The following is a 16,772-nucleotide window of genomic DNA, read 5'->3' on the forward strand; positions in this document are numbered from 1 at the left end:
CCTTCCAAAACTGCAAAATCTGTAAATTATTCCAAACTTTTTGCCGCCAGTGGAAATAAATAATACAAAAATATTACGTTCATTTAAAATGTACATTTTGTGAAATGTCAATATTTATTTTTATATAGAAAGAAGAGATAATCTGTTCTGTTGTCACTTTCTCTCTCTCTCTCTCTCTCTCTCTCTCTCTCTCTCTCACACACACACACACACACCAGAAATATGGACCCTAAAAACAAGACTGATATATCCAATACTAGCTCCTAAAATGCTTCAATGAGAAATAATTACCATCTATGATTACCAGCTTTATATGCCACACCCTCGGCAGTGATGAGCGGGTGTGGAAGAGACAGCGCACGTACAAATTGTTTCTATCAACACAGACAGAGTCCGCACTCGTATTGTAGTTTATAATCAGATTTAAATTTGCGGCTTTGAAGTTTAATCCATTCTTTTTCTATTTCTTTTCCTCTATAATGGTCCTGTTACTTAACAATACTGAGAATTACAATAAAGGCTCTGGAAAATCGATACCTCAAAACTCATGCACATTAATAATTTTATGTCTTCACATCACACAGGCCACAAAAAAATGCTGCATGTTGTGTACTGTGGATTTAAGGATTATATGACCCATTATTTTCTTGGACTGGAATTATGACCGCTAAAAATGGGACTTGGGTTTTATTTTAAAATGTAACAGTTATTTTTTAATTTGCAACATTACTGAAGTTTTTGGCAGTATTTGATTAATGCATCATTGGTGAACAGAAGCATCAATTTCTTTCTTAAACAAAAATGTCTTAATGATTGGTAGTTTATCACCAAACAAAGTGATACTTGAAGTGTGAACGCAGATGCAATAAACCCCTGCGCTAAAGTGAGTTTTACACTTTGCTGGTTATGTGTGGCATTGGAAAGTAAATATCTGTCTGACTGAAAAATTTGAAAAAGTGTGTACATGTGTAAGAACTTCTTGGTACTCCTTCAGTATGCCTGATGCAGCATGCAGGGTCTCAGATGAGAAGCACACACATCTGAAGCTCAGTTAATACAGGTACTCTTTTACTGTTTTGTGCTTTATCATTGTGCAATAATAGACTGATGTAATGAATTATGTATGTAGTCATAAAAAATAGACACCCTTCCCTCGAATTCTGATCACGTGGTAAAAAGAGATGCATTGGGACGTATGAGTCTCAAGGATGCAATGCTTTGAGGTTGTAATGGTAAAGTTATCAGTAAGTGCCTATTTAGTTTGTTGTTGCAGTCGTGGCTGGTTTGGGCAAAAATTGATTGAGTGTTTCTTTTATTGTTGTTTGGTTCAGTGGAGCACACCTGGTTTGTAAATCTGTTTGAGACCAGGTACCAGTAAGGTGCAGAGTGTGTAACCTGTCTGCTTTGTGTGGGGTGTAATCTGCCAGAGGTTCTGGCATGCAAAGTGTTAAGACCAGGCACCCCACCAAGCCTGAGGCCTGCGGGGATGTCCCACAGAGCCGTAAGCCTGCACTGAGCCCACACGCCCTGGAGCAAGGCCAAAAGTACACACACACAAACACATCAAGAAATAGGAGAAGAAATAATAAAAACAAAACTTGAGAGAATTGCCAAAAGCCGTAGATTGTAAAAACCAAACACATGTACAGATATTTCAAAGGAAACCCAGCGGTTCAGGTCTTTTAATTCTCCCTTTGATGGGATAGTTCACCCAAAAATTAAAATTCTGTGATAATTTACTCACCGCTCATGTTGTTTCAAACCTATATGACAGTCTCTTACATGGAACACAAAAGGAGATGTTAGGCAGAAGGTTTGTCTTGGTCACTATTCACTTTTTTTTTAAGACAGATGGACTTTGTAACGCTTGGCCAATTTTGTCTGAGACAGTCCTGATACTGGTCCTTGTATGTGGGTCATTTGGTTCCAAATGAAAGAGGACACTGAAGGTTATCTATGAGGTTGGATTACAAACGCCATAGCTATTCACACAGTGTCAACGCATTTGTTGTCAGGTGTTGTTATTGGGGAACCCGCCAAACGTAGCCCCACTGCTGTAATGTAGCTTGACGGAGAAGGTTGCGTTTAGTCTGTGAAACAGTCTGGCAAGGCTCGGCAGGTGCAAGAACTTGACAGGAGATGCTGCCTGGCACTGACAGATTGTAGGTGTGGAAACACTAACAGTTGTTTGTCTCTCTCTCTCCACACAGATTATGTTTATTTCGAAAACTCCTCCAGTAACCCACTGCTGATCAGGAGGATAGAGGAGCTCAACAAGGTGAGTGTGAAATAAACGTGTCGCTGAACTCACACCTGTTACTGACAAATCTCAAAGTGACAACTTTCCACACTTTCAATCCTTCTCATCTGAAATCACACTTCAGTCTGGGAACCTATAACCAGATCGTAAACAGAACTTCCTCAGTTCCATAAAAATGATTTGCATTATTTTCAGTTCCATTAACAGTTCTCGAATGACACTGAATTTTCACCATTTGTCCGATTCCTGATCAAATGACACAAGCCGGTTATTTTTAGTGAAAACTAAAAATAAGTACTCTAACATTAGTCATGTTTTCATCCAAGTTATAGATTTAATTCGCACACAAAATCATAACATCGCAAGAACAATTTGCAAATAAAGCTGCATTTCCAATCCATCCCATGTGTTCAAGAGAAGAAAATAATCACTTCTGGAAAAAAATGGAAGTTGAAGCCACTGTGGCACTTTTTTTAAATGCAATGAATTACTTTTGAGTTTAGAGTGTGCAGACACAATGCTCTGACAAGCCTCAAGTTTGCTAGCGCTCAGTGGCAGATGCCTTAAGCTAGCGTGTCTGACAGTTCTGGGAGGTAATAGTAGCCAATCATTTTGATGACAGGCTTTTGGTCTGTTCCCAAACCTATTGAGCATCCACCGGAGGCAGCATTTTAAGTCATCATAGGTGTGCTCCTGATGCAAACTTTTCCAAAAGGTAGGTATCTTAATTATGCTGCCTCTGAAGATATCTCGTTTTGGACACATTCTAAGGTTGCATCGTATGTATCCTTTCCTGGGTAGGCGATCCCAGAATGCACCGTGGTGTTCTCAGCGAAAAAAGTCCACGATGGCGGATGATACGTGATCAATTTAATTATAAATATACTTGTAATCCACATAACCGGCGCTTCCTGCTGGATATTTTCATAATTACAGCGGAAACAACTTAAAATACTCCGTCATTTTGCGGCATACAGATAAGTGTAAGACATCATTAGAGACTATAAAGGGTCTGCTTTTATTTGTGTACACTCACAATAACAACAAAACCTTGTGCTCTTGTAAAATAAAGAAAATATAAAGGGTGAGCTTTCAGGTGTCTCTGTGTTCACGAGCATATTTCTGAAACACGTCACAAAAATGAACAATGTTTAGAATATATTTTATCTAGTGTTTATGCTGCCTCATTATCATCAATGCATGTGCTTGCAAATATGTGTTCAGGTTAAATTAGTAAAATGCACTTTAAATATGCCCATATTAGAAAATCACCATCTTATAATGATTTCTGAAGGATCATATGACACTGAAGACTGCAGTAATGATGCTGAAAATTCAGCTTTGATCACAAATTACATTTTACAATGTACTGTATTCAAATAGAAAACAGTTTTTTTAAATTGTAAAAAGAGTTCACACAATGTTTTTACTGTATTTTGGATCAAATAAATGCAGCCTTGGTGAGCAGAAGAGACTTCTTTTAAACGGTAGTGTAGGTCTAAAATTAAGTAAAGTCTTTATGTAAAGAATATGTATAGTCAGATTACTACTTTTAACTTAAGACTTGATATTGATCATTAAGTCTCCTCTTTCACACATTCATTCTCTTTCTGTCACATTCCTCATTGATATGCCCAGGGGAGGGTTAAATTAGTATATTGTTTTGTATGAATTAGTGATAAGGATGGTTTTCACATCATTTTGTAGCAAAACCTCTGGGCTGCAAGATCCAGTTCTCAAAAGTCTTATGGACAAATGTTTAGTATGTGTTATATGGCCTTATTTCAATGACTTAAAAATTTAGTTTTTTCAAAAACCACGCATAAATGTTATTTTCTCAAAAATACAAACCTCTACATACATGTTGCTCACGTATTATTGTAGCCCAGTTTGCACTGAATACAGTTTTATCAGACTTTAGCCATTAATATGTTTTTAAGCAACTGAAAAAAGCACAAATGTCAAGGCATGTCAAAACTTCTCCAGGGCCCAAAACACCCTCAGACCCCAGAGGGTTAATACTGAAAAGCATCAATAAATAGCAGTTTAATATGATACAAAACCGACTATTTTGCCCAAAATGTGTGTGTTCTGTCCATATTTGTGCTCATTAGAGAATCGCACATGGGTAAGATATCACTTGTATTGAAATCAATTGTGAGTCTCCTGTGCGCTGCACGTGAGGAGTGCTATTTGAAAAATGTGCGGAGCTGCTGCCTATGTAGAGCATTCCAAATCGCTCTCTTATGAATCATCATTTCAGTATGGATGCTGTTATAGAAGACAGTGAGGAAGCTCACTTAGTTTTGGAACAGACCCTTTGTGTCTGGCATTTCAGAATAACCAGAGCAACATTTCGTATGCTATGCAATTGATATTCTCTGAGCGAATTATGTATTCACATTGCTTGAGGCAAAGTCACATGACTTTTTAGATGTACATCTATATTCCTATATAATTTGTTTAAAAAAAATGTATAGAGGAAATTGGTTTCCATGTTGGTCTCATCCAGCATTTGTTATGCAGTTTATTATAAATTAAGTTATTTAAATTTTGATTTCTGTCCCTAATCACTCTGCACCTCTCCTTTTACACTCCTCATCTTCCTTTCATCATTAGACCCTCTTATGTAACTCAGGATGTGCAGAGGTGTTAAGTCATGGTTGTGATTTAATCCTCATTTGCATATTGAGGCCTTCTTAGCAGTTGATTGGTCTAAAGGCTGTTGCTGTGACAACTCTTTCTGTTTGCAGACGGCAAATGGGAACGTGGAGGCCAAAGTGGTGTGCTTCTACCGACGAAGAGATATCTCCACAACGCTCATCGCCCTCGCAGACAAACATGCACGTAAGTGGAAATTGACATGCAGGTATTCAGTAATTTTTGGAAGCCTTCATAAGGCCACACTGAAGTTAAGAGTGAAATGGGAGTGAATAAAAGAAAATCAATGCAATGAGTTACTATTATGTACCTTAAACATATGCTATCATTGCTAGTTTTAACTTGGAGAGCAATGTGTCATTTCAACAGTACATTTATTTATCATGAAGCATTATATTTTATTGCTTTAAGATTTGATGTATTTTTTTTATACAATTTAATTCTGAATTGTTCAGATATGGCTTTTATGGTCTTTTAAGCTTCAAGATGGATTTCAAATAAAATAAGCAATTTATTCATTTAGAATTTTTTTTCTTTCACTTTCCTTTTGATTTCCCCTTTTCTGTCATAAGTAGGGATGTCAATTTTCAGACATTTTCATAATCAGTTGTTGTGGAAGTTAACAATCAAATAATTGATTAATCGTTAATGTTAATACTGCAAAACAAATAATTTTTTTTTGGGAAATATACTCAAAATAATATGTGCATGCAGCGTAATTTTTAAATATAATTTACATGTAGATACTTTTTTTTTGCTCTCCTCTTTTCTCCCCCAATTTGCAATTCCCAATGCGCGCTAAGTCCTCATGGTGGCGTAGTGACGAATCTCAGTTGCCCCCGTGTCTGAGACTTCAATCCGCGCATCTTATCATGTGGCTTGTTGAGCGCGTTACTCATGCTATTCTCCGCGGCATCCATGCACAACTCGCCACGTGCCCCACCGAGAGCGAGAACCACATTATAGCGATCACAAGGAGGTTACCCCATGTTACTCTAACCTCCCTAGCAAATGGGCCAATTTGGTTGCTTGGGAGACCTGGCTGAAGTCACTCAGCACACCCTGGATTTGAACTCGTGACTTCTAGGCAGCGTCTTTAGTGTATTTTAATACATTTTAGCTATGTTTAGAACAAATTTGGGAATTGTTTAATTACTGTTATTGAATTATGATTAATAATATCTTGTGATATTAAAAAATAAAAAAGTGATATTTGAGTTCATTAAAACTTCAAGTTGTGGATGGTTGGATATTTCAGGCACTTGGACTTCGGTCCATAGGTACGATCACTGACGTAATTGTAGGTTGGGATGAAAAAAGTGATACAGGCAGATCAACAGTGCAAAAACAGTGAATCAACACACATTCACAGTGTATGTAGAAAACATAATATTTATCTATAGAGAAATGCTCTGTGATTGGTTGCATTGAGCATGCTTCATCTTTACAAGTGAGGAAGTGAAGGATTCTCTGTGTCTGTGTTTCTTAGTCCGTGTTGTGGACAAACAGTATGCAAGAGGCAGTGCACCCTCTATAGAAAGTTTTTTTTTTTTTTTTTTTTAACGTCTACGGCATGATTACTCAACGCATTTGTGCTGATATTGATTTAATTAATTATTGATAAGCTTTATCGATCAAATTATTAATGACACAAGTGCTAGAGACGGCACTATAACCAAAACTACACTGAAGGTCAAAACGTTGAATGTGTCCACTAATTTTCACCCTAACATTTGTCACTTAGTAGGTTCGGTTTCATTTGCGAACTCCAGCTTGCACACGGTCAAACGCCCAGCCTTTCAAAGTACAGTATACTCTTTTGACCACGAGCCCATATGAACCCGTGAAGATGTGGACTGTCCGCATGTACTGTGCTGATAATTTGCACAAGGAAAACTGAAGTATACTGTGCATTGCCCATTAGAATGTAGCTGCCTTTGTAGAAGAAACTTTTTTACAACGTCTGTGCATAGAATAAACAAGATTGGTGAAAGTTTCCTCCAGGTTTCAGCCACCTAAGCTTTCAGTTAATCCACACTAGAACATTGACGATCTGATATTTTCTTCTCCATTGCATCCCATAGGTAGTCAATAGGGTTTAGGTCAGGGCATTCTAGGCCCTATTCTTTTGTCCAAAGTATTCTTTCAATAGGCTGCTGGCATGCTTTGGATTGTTATCCTGTTGAAAGAGCCACTTCTGTGTTTCAAGTAATTTCTTCACTGATTTCTGAAAGTTTGCATCCAGAATTTCTCTACACTTTAGAGTTCATGATATTCCATAAATGAACGCAAGCTCACTGTAACACCTTGTCTACACCTGATGCAAATGGTGCGTTGCGTCAAAAGCAATAGAACCCCATTATAATTAATGATGCTGTCTACACTGGAAGCGTCCATCGCGCTGACAGTAAATGGGTGTCCTGTTCCTGATTTTGTGCTGAACGTGCTGGTGCTACTAAACAAATTAAATGGTTTAGAATGTTTGTTTCGATGTGTACAGTGTAGACAGCCTCAAGCCGTCGCGTCAACGGATGCACCTGTTGTAGATAGGGTTTAAGAGAAACAAACCCAGACTCTGACGTTTCCACCTCTATGCTTTACGGTACCCTTAGTACAGTCTGGCTGGAATACTTCCCCTGCCTTTCTCCATACAAATACATTGCCTTTAAATCCACGTAGGTTCAGTTTGGAGTGATTTGAGAATAAGACAGTTCTCCAAAAGCTGCTGTCGTTCTGTGAATGTTCTTTTGCCAATTTTGTCTTGGCTTTCTTATTCTTTAAGCTAATTAATGATTTTTGCCACATTACTCTTCCTATGTACCCATACTTACTGATCTTGTTTCAAATGGTCTGCAAACTAAGTTGTATCTGGTAATTCTCATTGATGTGTGAGGCAATCCTTGCAGCTGTTTCTTGCCTTTTTTCTCTTGATTTTACTCAATTATCCAGTCCAATCTGCTGGATGTCTTTCTGGGTTTGCTTGTGCACTTTCTTTTCTCATTAACAAGTCGTTCATCTTATAACTTTTTTGCAACATAACCAATTGTGGAGGATTGAAGATTTAGTTTTTTGCTTAACTGGCGAGAGCACCTACAGTGCATCCGGAAAGTATTCACAGCGCTTCACTTTTTCCACATTTTATGTTACAGCCTTATTCAAAAATGGATTAAATTCATTATTTTCCTCAAAATTCTACAAACAATACCCCATAATGACAACGTGAAAGAAGTTTGTTTGAAATCTTTGCAAATTTATTACAAATAAAAAACAAAAAAAAATCACATGTACATAAGTATTCACAGCCTTATCCATTACACTCAAAATTGAGCTCAGGTGCATCGTGTTTCCACTGATCATCCTTGAGGTGTTTCTACAACTTGATTGGAGTCCACCTGTGGTAAATTCAGTTGATTGGACATGATTTGGAAAGGCACACACCTGTCTATTAAGGTCCTACAGTTAACAGTGCATGTCAGAGCACAAACCAAGCCATAAAGTCCAAGGAATTGTCTGTAGACCTCTGAGACAGGATTGTATGGAGGCACAGATCTGGGGAAGGGTACAGAAAAATGTCTGCAGCACTGGAGGCCCCAATGAGCACAGTGGCCTCCATCATCTGTAAATGGAAGAAGTTTGGAACCACCAGGACTCTTCCTAGAGCTGGCCGCCCGGCCAAACTGAACGATCGGGGGAGAAGGGCCTTAGTCGGGGAGGTGACCAAGAACACGATGATAGGGCTGGGATGATTAATAAGGCGATTTGCATAACATTCGTCAGTGCGTCACAATGGAATAATTAAAATGGCATCACCCGGTTTAAGAATAGATTCCCTGAAGAACAAACTGCAGCTAAAAAAACTTGCCCATGGTGATCTAAAGCGTGGGAGTATTTTAGCCGGAGACCCAACGATGTGGTGCTGTGTAAGATATGCAAATTGGAAATGGCTTATCACAGCCGTACAACCGCCATGAATGAACACTTGAAGTGAAAGCATCCCGGACCACTTGTCAAGACGGCAGCACCGTAAGTCCTGTTTACTTTTTGTCCCCACCCAAACATGATATAGTATTACAACACGTGTTTCTGTTAGTAGTAGTCACTTAAAATATATTTTCTAAATGTTTCCTCATCGCCCCCATGTTAAAAGTAATTTCTGCACTGCTGCTAACGTAACTTTACACCATGCGTCATCTAATTTTGTTATTTGGTCGTTTTATATTTTCTGTTAAATTTAACACAATGGCCATGCAGCCGTTTTTGCGAGTAAATCGATCGCATATGTGAGTAAATTTCGCACTATGCGACCAAAAACGTCTGTTATTAGCCACTGGCAAGTACAATTGAACATTTCACTCGCCAGTGAGCGTGCAGGAAAAAGCACTTGTGTCTCATCCAGTTGAACTCCAAATATCTCAGGGAACCGCATTGCTGACATCACAAGAGCAGCTTGAGTGTGAAGATGAACCACTTCTCAAGCGCTCTTGAGTACGCCGTCTACAGAGGTGTGCGCAAAACTCCAGTGAAAATATAAACAAGGTATAAACTGATTCGTTTTGTGAACTCAAAAGCGCTCCAGTTTCACTTTACGGCCATGTAATGTCAAATATCCATGGTCATTGTGGGTTTATTCACGCAGTGTTATAACATGCAGTGAGACAGAGGAGATTCTCTATTTCTGTGGAGATGATCAAATGCAAGAAACAGAATCTCAAAGTCTTCCTTCATGAGAAATAAGGGCTTGTGAGTTAACCAGAGAGCCTTAAAATAATGTGTGAAAGTGAAGAATTTAAGGCAGAAATATTTTACTATTGCATAATATAATATAATAGCTATAAAGGTTAGCTGGGTTACAAAAGAAGCAAAAGAAAACAAAACATTGAAAGTCCAATGGATCAAAAGTTTAAATCATGTTTTGTAAATAAAAAAAAAAATTACTGTCATTCATACGTTTTTGAAGCCTGAAAAGGAAATCATAAACCATTATTTTATTATATGACCCAAGCTAAATTTGTATAAATGACTTTGTTGTGTGCATGAAGCACACATAGTGAGTTTGTATGGTAATTAATCATCATATTCGTGAAACACCTAAAACAATTAATCATCATAGTCCTAAAACAGCACTCATAGTCATAATCACAATTATTTGTTTGACCATTTATTGTCAGCCAAATTTCACAATCGTGACCCCTAATTTTCATTATTAGGTTCCTACCTTGTGAATTGTTTTGTTACAAATGTTTATTTTAATGAGAGTTGATTAAGAATGCACAAATTTTACTGTAAAATAATTTTATCTTGGACTGCTAAACTCGAGGTTGCACAATGTTTTGATATTCCTCCTGAAAGTGAATTGAATTTTACATTTTGTTTCATTTATTTTGTTGTTGGATTGCTAAATGTAGATTGCACTTTCCTTTTACTCGAATTGAACAAGTTCTTACTTAAAATCACTCCAAAATAAAATTAAAGTAATCTACATTTAGCAATCCAACAACAAAAAAAATGAAACAAATGTCAAATTCAAGTCCCTTTCAACGTATGCCAAGACGTTATCAAGAAGTTCTGCAAAGAAAGGATTGCAAACTAAAAATGAAAATACTTGAACTCTTAATCTTTAATGAAGCCATTATCAAGTGTCCTAGTGTCTTAACTTTAAACCATTTATATTTTCTTAATAATTTAAAACGTAACAAGCTTCTTTTTGTTAAATGTTCTGCTTGATAAGTGTGCTTATGTAATCTTTCTTTACAATAAATGCAAATTAGTTTGTTTTGTACTCTTAATGCAAAGGAATTCATGCTGTAAGTTCAGCTTAAGTGTCAAAATATTTGTGTCTTCTGAAGCCATAAGCTTAAAAAAAAATATATATTTTTTGGCTCTCTGTAGTTACTCTCATTTCCCAATCATATTCACATTTTAATTGGGGAACATCGAGATGTTTTCCTAGGTTTGATTTCAATCATCTTTTGTGTTCTACGGATTCAAGGAAGTCATGGGTTTGGAACAGGGTCATAAATAGAGGGAGGGCAGGGTGGGCATCTGGCCCGGGTTGAGAGGGGGTATGCAACGGTCTACCAAAAGAAACCATAAAAATGACAGCAGGCCCCCCAAGGAGGCCAAGTTATGCCACTGGTTTTGAATGACATTAGTCAGTAAATGGGTCAATGATGTGACACAAGTTTTTTTTTGTGTCCATATGGTTTAGTCAAATTTAAATGGGTTAAAATTTGAAAATAAATGTACAAATTACTTGCATCCATTCTTTTATTGAGGACCTAGTCCAAAAGTTCTGGTTTTAATCAATTTTGAGAGAATATTTGCGGGATGATGGCAAAAATGTCAATGTGGTGTAACCGTAAAAATTTGGACCAAATAATTAAACTAGTTTAAAAAAGGTGCAATTCTCAATAAAACACCCTATCAACTAGTTTGGCATAATCTTACATTAAAACTATTTAATAGTAAATGTAAGTAAAGGTACACCATTGTTCTAAAAATTACAATTAATTTGGGGAATCCTGTCAGTCAAGTCAATTTCCTGAAGCGTCAAGTTGGTGTAACCACCAACCATTCAAGGAGCCATTTTTTTATGTGCAAGAAGACCAAGTGACAGGTAATGATATCAAAGAGAAAGACCACTGATAACCCCAACTACTGCATCAAAAGACTAGTAACTCTCTTTAAAATATTAAGATAATTTGATATGTTTAGGATATGGTCAGGTATGCTTGTCAAATGTTATGACCCCAGTAAAACATTGATCATTCATCATAATTTAAAAAATGTGAAGGCTATTTACTTAAAAAAAAAAAATATGTTTTGAAATATTCACACCAAGTCCATGTGATTGTGTCCATGATAATGCCTGTCAAATTAGATTTTAAATTGAAATGTCAAACGGTGTAGCAGGTTACACCATTTGACTCCTATTACAAGGCCAATTTTGACAAATATCAGTAGTTTATTATGTGGATTAAAGTTAAAGTAAATATTACACAACATTCACATAAATATTACATTAAGTAAATACTACTTTGACACTTCCTGTTGAACATGAACAGCAGCTTTAAAATACCTCAAACTCCAACAGTTCAGTGATAGGAGAAATGTTACTCAAAGATAAAAATGTACATCTATAGAATACAAATCATTGAATTTATGCAATTTCACAATTAATACAATATAATATAGGGAAATTCCATGCAAAGGACACCCTTACCGTGGAAAAAAACAAGTTTTGCGCACACAAATAGAACTGTTGTTAAAATGTTTACTTATTTTGTTGTATGTAACATCTGATCGAAATGAATAGACAATTGCACTTTAAAAAAGATTTTTTTTTTAGATAATCGTAATAAAATCTATTTTCATATGATATTTTAAAATGATGTAATTATTTTGATGAGTACTGTACATTTACATACACTCTAGGTGAATACAATTTTTAATATTTCTCATTCTTTTGTGGTTACACCACTTGACATTTTCAGGCGCATTCAGTGTTACCTTTTGTAGAGAATGGTGCAAATGTCATTTCAAATTACATGAAACCAAAGCAAATACAAAATAAACATTTGAACAAACCTTATGCATGCTTCTAAAACAAGTATTTAAAGTATTTAAAATATATATTTTTTAATTGCTCATCTTGCAAACCCTTATTTGTCATTGACCCAAATATTGACAAATTGTCCTTTTAAATGTTGTTGGAGGTTCAGGCAAAAAGCTGTAAGATATTTGTGTCCTCTATTATGCAATGTTGAGATGACTGACAGACATCCTACTCTCTTGAATGAAGTGTAGATGTGAGTCTGGTGTAGATGTGAGTGGCTCTGTGTTCTTGCTATGGGCAGAACCTTCCTCTTAAATGGCTGCTGTAGATGTGTATCGGATACACCATTTGATGAGTTTGTAAGTATGGAGGTTATACACAGAGCTTATGCATAAAAAAAAAAGGTTGTGTTTCAGGCCCACATCACACACTGGTCTGACATCGAGACCGGGAAGCCTGTTTGTTCATATGGACCACACAGCAGTGAAAAGGAACCGTGTTTGTGTGTGTGTGGATTATGGACCTCTTCTCGATGCCAACAGGCCCTCCGTGGACCTCCAGACATTTGCAATATGTGAAAAATGCATGGCAGGAGTGGTCGTTTACCGCATGGGTGTAGGCTACATCCTGTCTCTGCCCGTGGAAGAGCGTACGAAAAAAGAAAAGTCAGGCGGAAGAAGGAATATTTCAGAGGAAAAGTGGAAGATGCAAAGATCAGTGCAGAGCTGGAAGCCCAGTCTCGTTAGTGTTGCTTGCAAGCATCACTGTTAAGATTGTGGAGGGAATTGAACAAACCCCTAACCCTAAAGGCTAGGATATATTTAGTTTTTCCATGTGGTGGTACGTCTTGCGCATAGTCGAGCACTTGGTCTTTCAAAGCATACCGCTTTAAATGGGAGCCCATATGGACATGTTTGACACATGCACAAAGCATATTGATACTCAATGTCGTCAACACGTGCATGTACAAAGGACAGACACAGACTATCAGTGTCTGGAAAAACGGGACTGCAAGTGGACACTCTGTGCATACTGTGCTGATGACGTAATTTTCATACCTGTGCACGAGACGCGGCATTATGCGGCAAACCAAAATTTACTTAGGCTTTAAAGGAATAGTTCGCCTAAAAATGACAATTCTCTCATCATTTACTCACCCTTATGATTTGAAGCTCAATTACACTTCCTTGCGTTAGGAAGTGTAATTAAGCTTCAAATCCTGATTTATAGTGAAAAAGTTAGATTTTTGTCAGTTTCTCACCCATAACTGATCACAGCACTTTAGAAGACATGGATTAAACCACTCAAATTGTATGGATTACCTTTATGCTGCATTTATGTCATGGGCCATAAATGTTTGAATGCGTGAACATGAATGACACAAGTCGTGTGCTATTAGGCTACTTTTCTAAACAAACAGACTTGTGATTTTTACCTGACAGATGATTAAACTGGTGTAACAATTTCTATACCATCATATGAATGAGATTTGGAGGTGGGCTCTTCTGACTTGGAGCCAGTAAGCAACCACCTAGAACACCCTAGCAGCTCCACAGAACAACCTTAGCAATCGCATATCTATGCCCATCTACCACCTGCAACACATGGTGAGTTTTGCATGGGGAAGTACCACACATATTATTTAGTAATGTAAAAGTCTAGTTTCTAGTGCTCTTTGACCTGTGATATAACCCAGCAGAGGTTGTGCCATTGAAACTTCACTTTTCTAAGGTTGTCAGTCGGCAACATGCGGGTTGTGTGACTCACAGATGAAATATTTTGCTCTCTGTGATACTGGCTCCGCCTCGCTGGGCCCTGAGCACGTGAGGCAGCGAGGCGCCATGTGTGCCGAGGAACAGGGAGAGAGACAGACATTGCCCTGCTGTGAACTACTCCCTAGATGCACCTCACACGTTGGCCTCGGCCGCTCCACTTGTTTGTGCTTTCTGCCAGAACTCTCAGTGCTGAGTGGAACAGCTTTAAGTCTCAGCTGTCAGAGCAACCATGTGTGTTACATTCTTCCTGAATTGGAAGGGGAAAATAAACAAACGGAGTGAATGGAAAATGCACTAGAATTCATCGCCCTATCCACTCTTGTGTCCTTTTCGACAAGAATGTTGTGCATATTGTGTGTTTATGTGAATGCATCCGAGCGAGGAAGTACAAAGTGATAGTCACTGCTCACAACAGCTCATTGAATTTAGGTTTCATAGTGTGGTTATGGAGGCGTTGTGTGTTTTATATGTATTCCTATGTGTATGTGAGAGGTGGATGAATGAATCTGGTCTCCATCTTCCAGTTATGTGTCATAGAGCAGGTCAGGCTCAAAGATCGCTCTTCGCTTTTGCGATGAGAATCACAAATAGTTTGTTAAAGGAAAACTATATAAAGTGACCGTGGTCAGATTCTATGTTTAGCCAATCAAAAGACTTATTGGCAACTTTTGTCTGTCAGCATTTTGCCCATTTAAAGGGCAGCCCAGGAAGCTGCGAGCGTGGTAGTTGAAGCGGAGTCAGATGCAGTATTCAGCTTCTGAAAGCTTATAAATATAAGTTATAAAACTGAACTAAATTTTATTTTTGACAACACTGAGATGATGCACTGCTTCTGTCTTCTCTGATTACAACAGTCAGTGCGTTTTTAAATGAAAATGTATTTGTGTAAACATGGCCTTAACATGTACCTTCTTACGAAAACCCCATGCTCATAAGGTACCACTGTACAGTGTATGTTTACGTCTCCTATCCACACTAGAACGGTGTTTTCCTCCACCTAAAATGGAGACTTTTGAAAACGCTCTCCATAACTGTATACTTTGGAAATGCATTCCAGGAAACTGAAAATTTAATCTTTCATGATTTACTCACTCTCTTGGTATCCCAGGTGTGCATGACTTACTTTCTTCTGCAGAACACAAATAAAGATTTTTAGAAGAATTATCTCAGCTCTGTAGGTCCTCACAATGCAAGTGAATGGGTGCCAACATTTTGAAGCTCCAAAATGCTTACATGAAAGTAATCCACCTATTTCTCACCCACACCTATCATATTGCTTCAGAAGATATTTAACCACCAGAGTTGTCTAGAGTACTTTTATGTTGCCCTTATGTGGATGTTGGAGCTTCAAAATTTTGGCACTCATTCACTTGCATTGTGAGGACCAACAGAGCTGAAATATTCTTCTGAAACTCTTTGTTTGTGTTCAACAGATGAAAGAAAATCATGCACATATGGGATGTCATGAGGGTGAGTAAATCATGAGAATTTTCATTTTTGGGTACTACTCCTTTAAATGAAATTTTATTTAGAGGAAAATACCAATACTTGCATTTATTATGTATATTTATTTAAATTCTATTTAAACAGTAGGCTACATGCACATACTATACTTCAGTGTCTGTTTCATGTTTTCACATTTCCTTCTAAAGTTAGGATTTTTTTCTGCGATGCAATGTTGTTGTTTTCAAGTTTGCAATAGTACTTTATGTAGCCTAAATAAACCTTTAATTGAAAAATATGCATTTTGTATTTTTTGAGTTTTAGGCTGTTCACCACTTAGTTTATTATTGTACTCTTTTAAAGATCATTCGATTTACATTATTTAACAGTAAGGATTGTTGAATAAGGATTTCTTAATGTACATTCCTAATTACAGTATTTAAAAAAGAAAAAGAAAACTGAACCATTTCTGAAGAAATGGCTGTTGAACCCTACCTCTCTTCATTCCTTTCCTCTCCTCCACCTGGTAAGGTGATTCATTCATCAATAATTGATAATTGGTTTAGACAGGTGAGATGGAGAGGTAATTTGTAGAGAGTATGGGCAGGGTGCAAAGCCAGTTGATTGGATTCTCTCTCTCTATCTCACTATACTAAGGATGGAGTTTACAGAGTTTAGCGCCTCTCGTCTTGTTGGCTCTCTCAAGGATGCATGAGGCAGCTCTTTGCCACAGGGCTGTTCCTCTGTGCTCTCCCTTTCTCTTTCACCACCTCACTTCGTCTTTCTCCATTCACACTCACTTCGTCTTTCTCCATTCACACTCACTTCGTCTTTCTCCATTCACACTCACTTCGTCTTTCTCCATTCACACTCACTTCGTTTTTCTCCATTCACACTCACTTCGTCTTTCTCCATTCACACTCACTTCGTCTTTCTCCATTCACACTCACTTCGTCTTTCTCCATTCACACTCACTTCGTCTTTCTCCATTCACACTCACTTCGTTTTTGGCTACGTCTCAATCGCTCACTCTGTCTGCATCTCAGCAGGGGTTGTCAATACTCCATACACAGCTGTA

The 16,772-nt window shown here is 37.6% G+C and overlaps 1 protein-coding gene across 2 annotated transcripts in view; it reads left to right on the forward strand.

Moving 5' to 3' along the window:
* LOC127662509 (metastasis-associated protein MTA1-like) overlaps nucleotides 1-16,772 on the forward strand; it is a 75,459-nt gene that overhangs the window by 26,426 nt on the left and 32,261 nt on the right. For both annotated transcript variants that reach the window (XM_052153713.1, XM_052153714.1), the window contains exons 2-3: nucleotides 2,211-2,278; nucleotides 5,014-5,107. In XM_052153713.1, coding sequence (XP_052009673.1) covers nucleotides 2,211-2,278; nucleotides 5,014-5,107 — 162 coding nt within the window. The remainder of the gene's footprint in view (nucleotides 1-2,210; nucleotides 2,279-5,013; nucleotides 5,108-16,772) is intronic.

The sequence above is a fragment of the Xyrauchen texanus genome, chromosome 22 (genome assembly GCF_025860055.1).
Source record: "Xyrauchen texanus isolate HMW12.3.18 chromosome 22, RBS_HiC_50CHRs, whole genome shotgun sequence".
NCBI classification, from domain to species: domain Eukaryota; kingdom Metazoa; phylum Chordata; class Actinopteri; order Cypriniformes; family Catostomidae; genus Xyrauchen; species Xyrauchen texanus.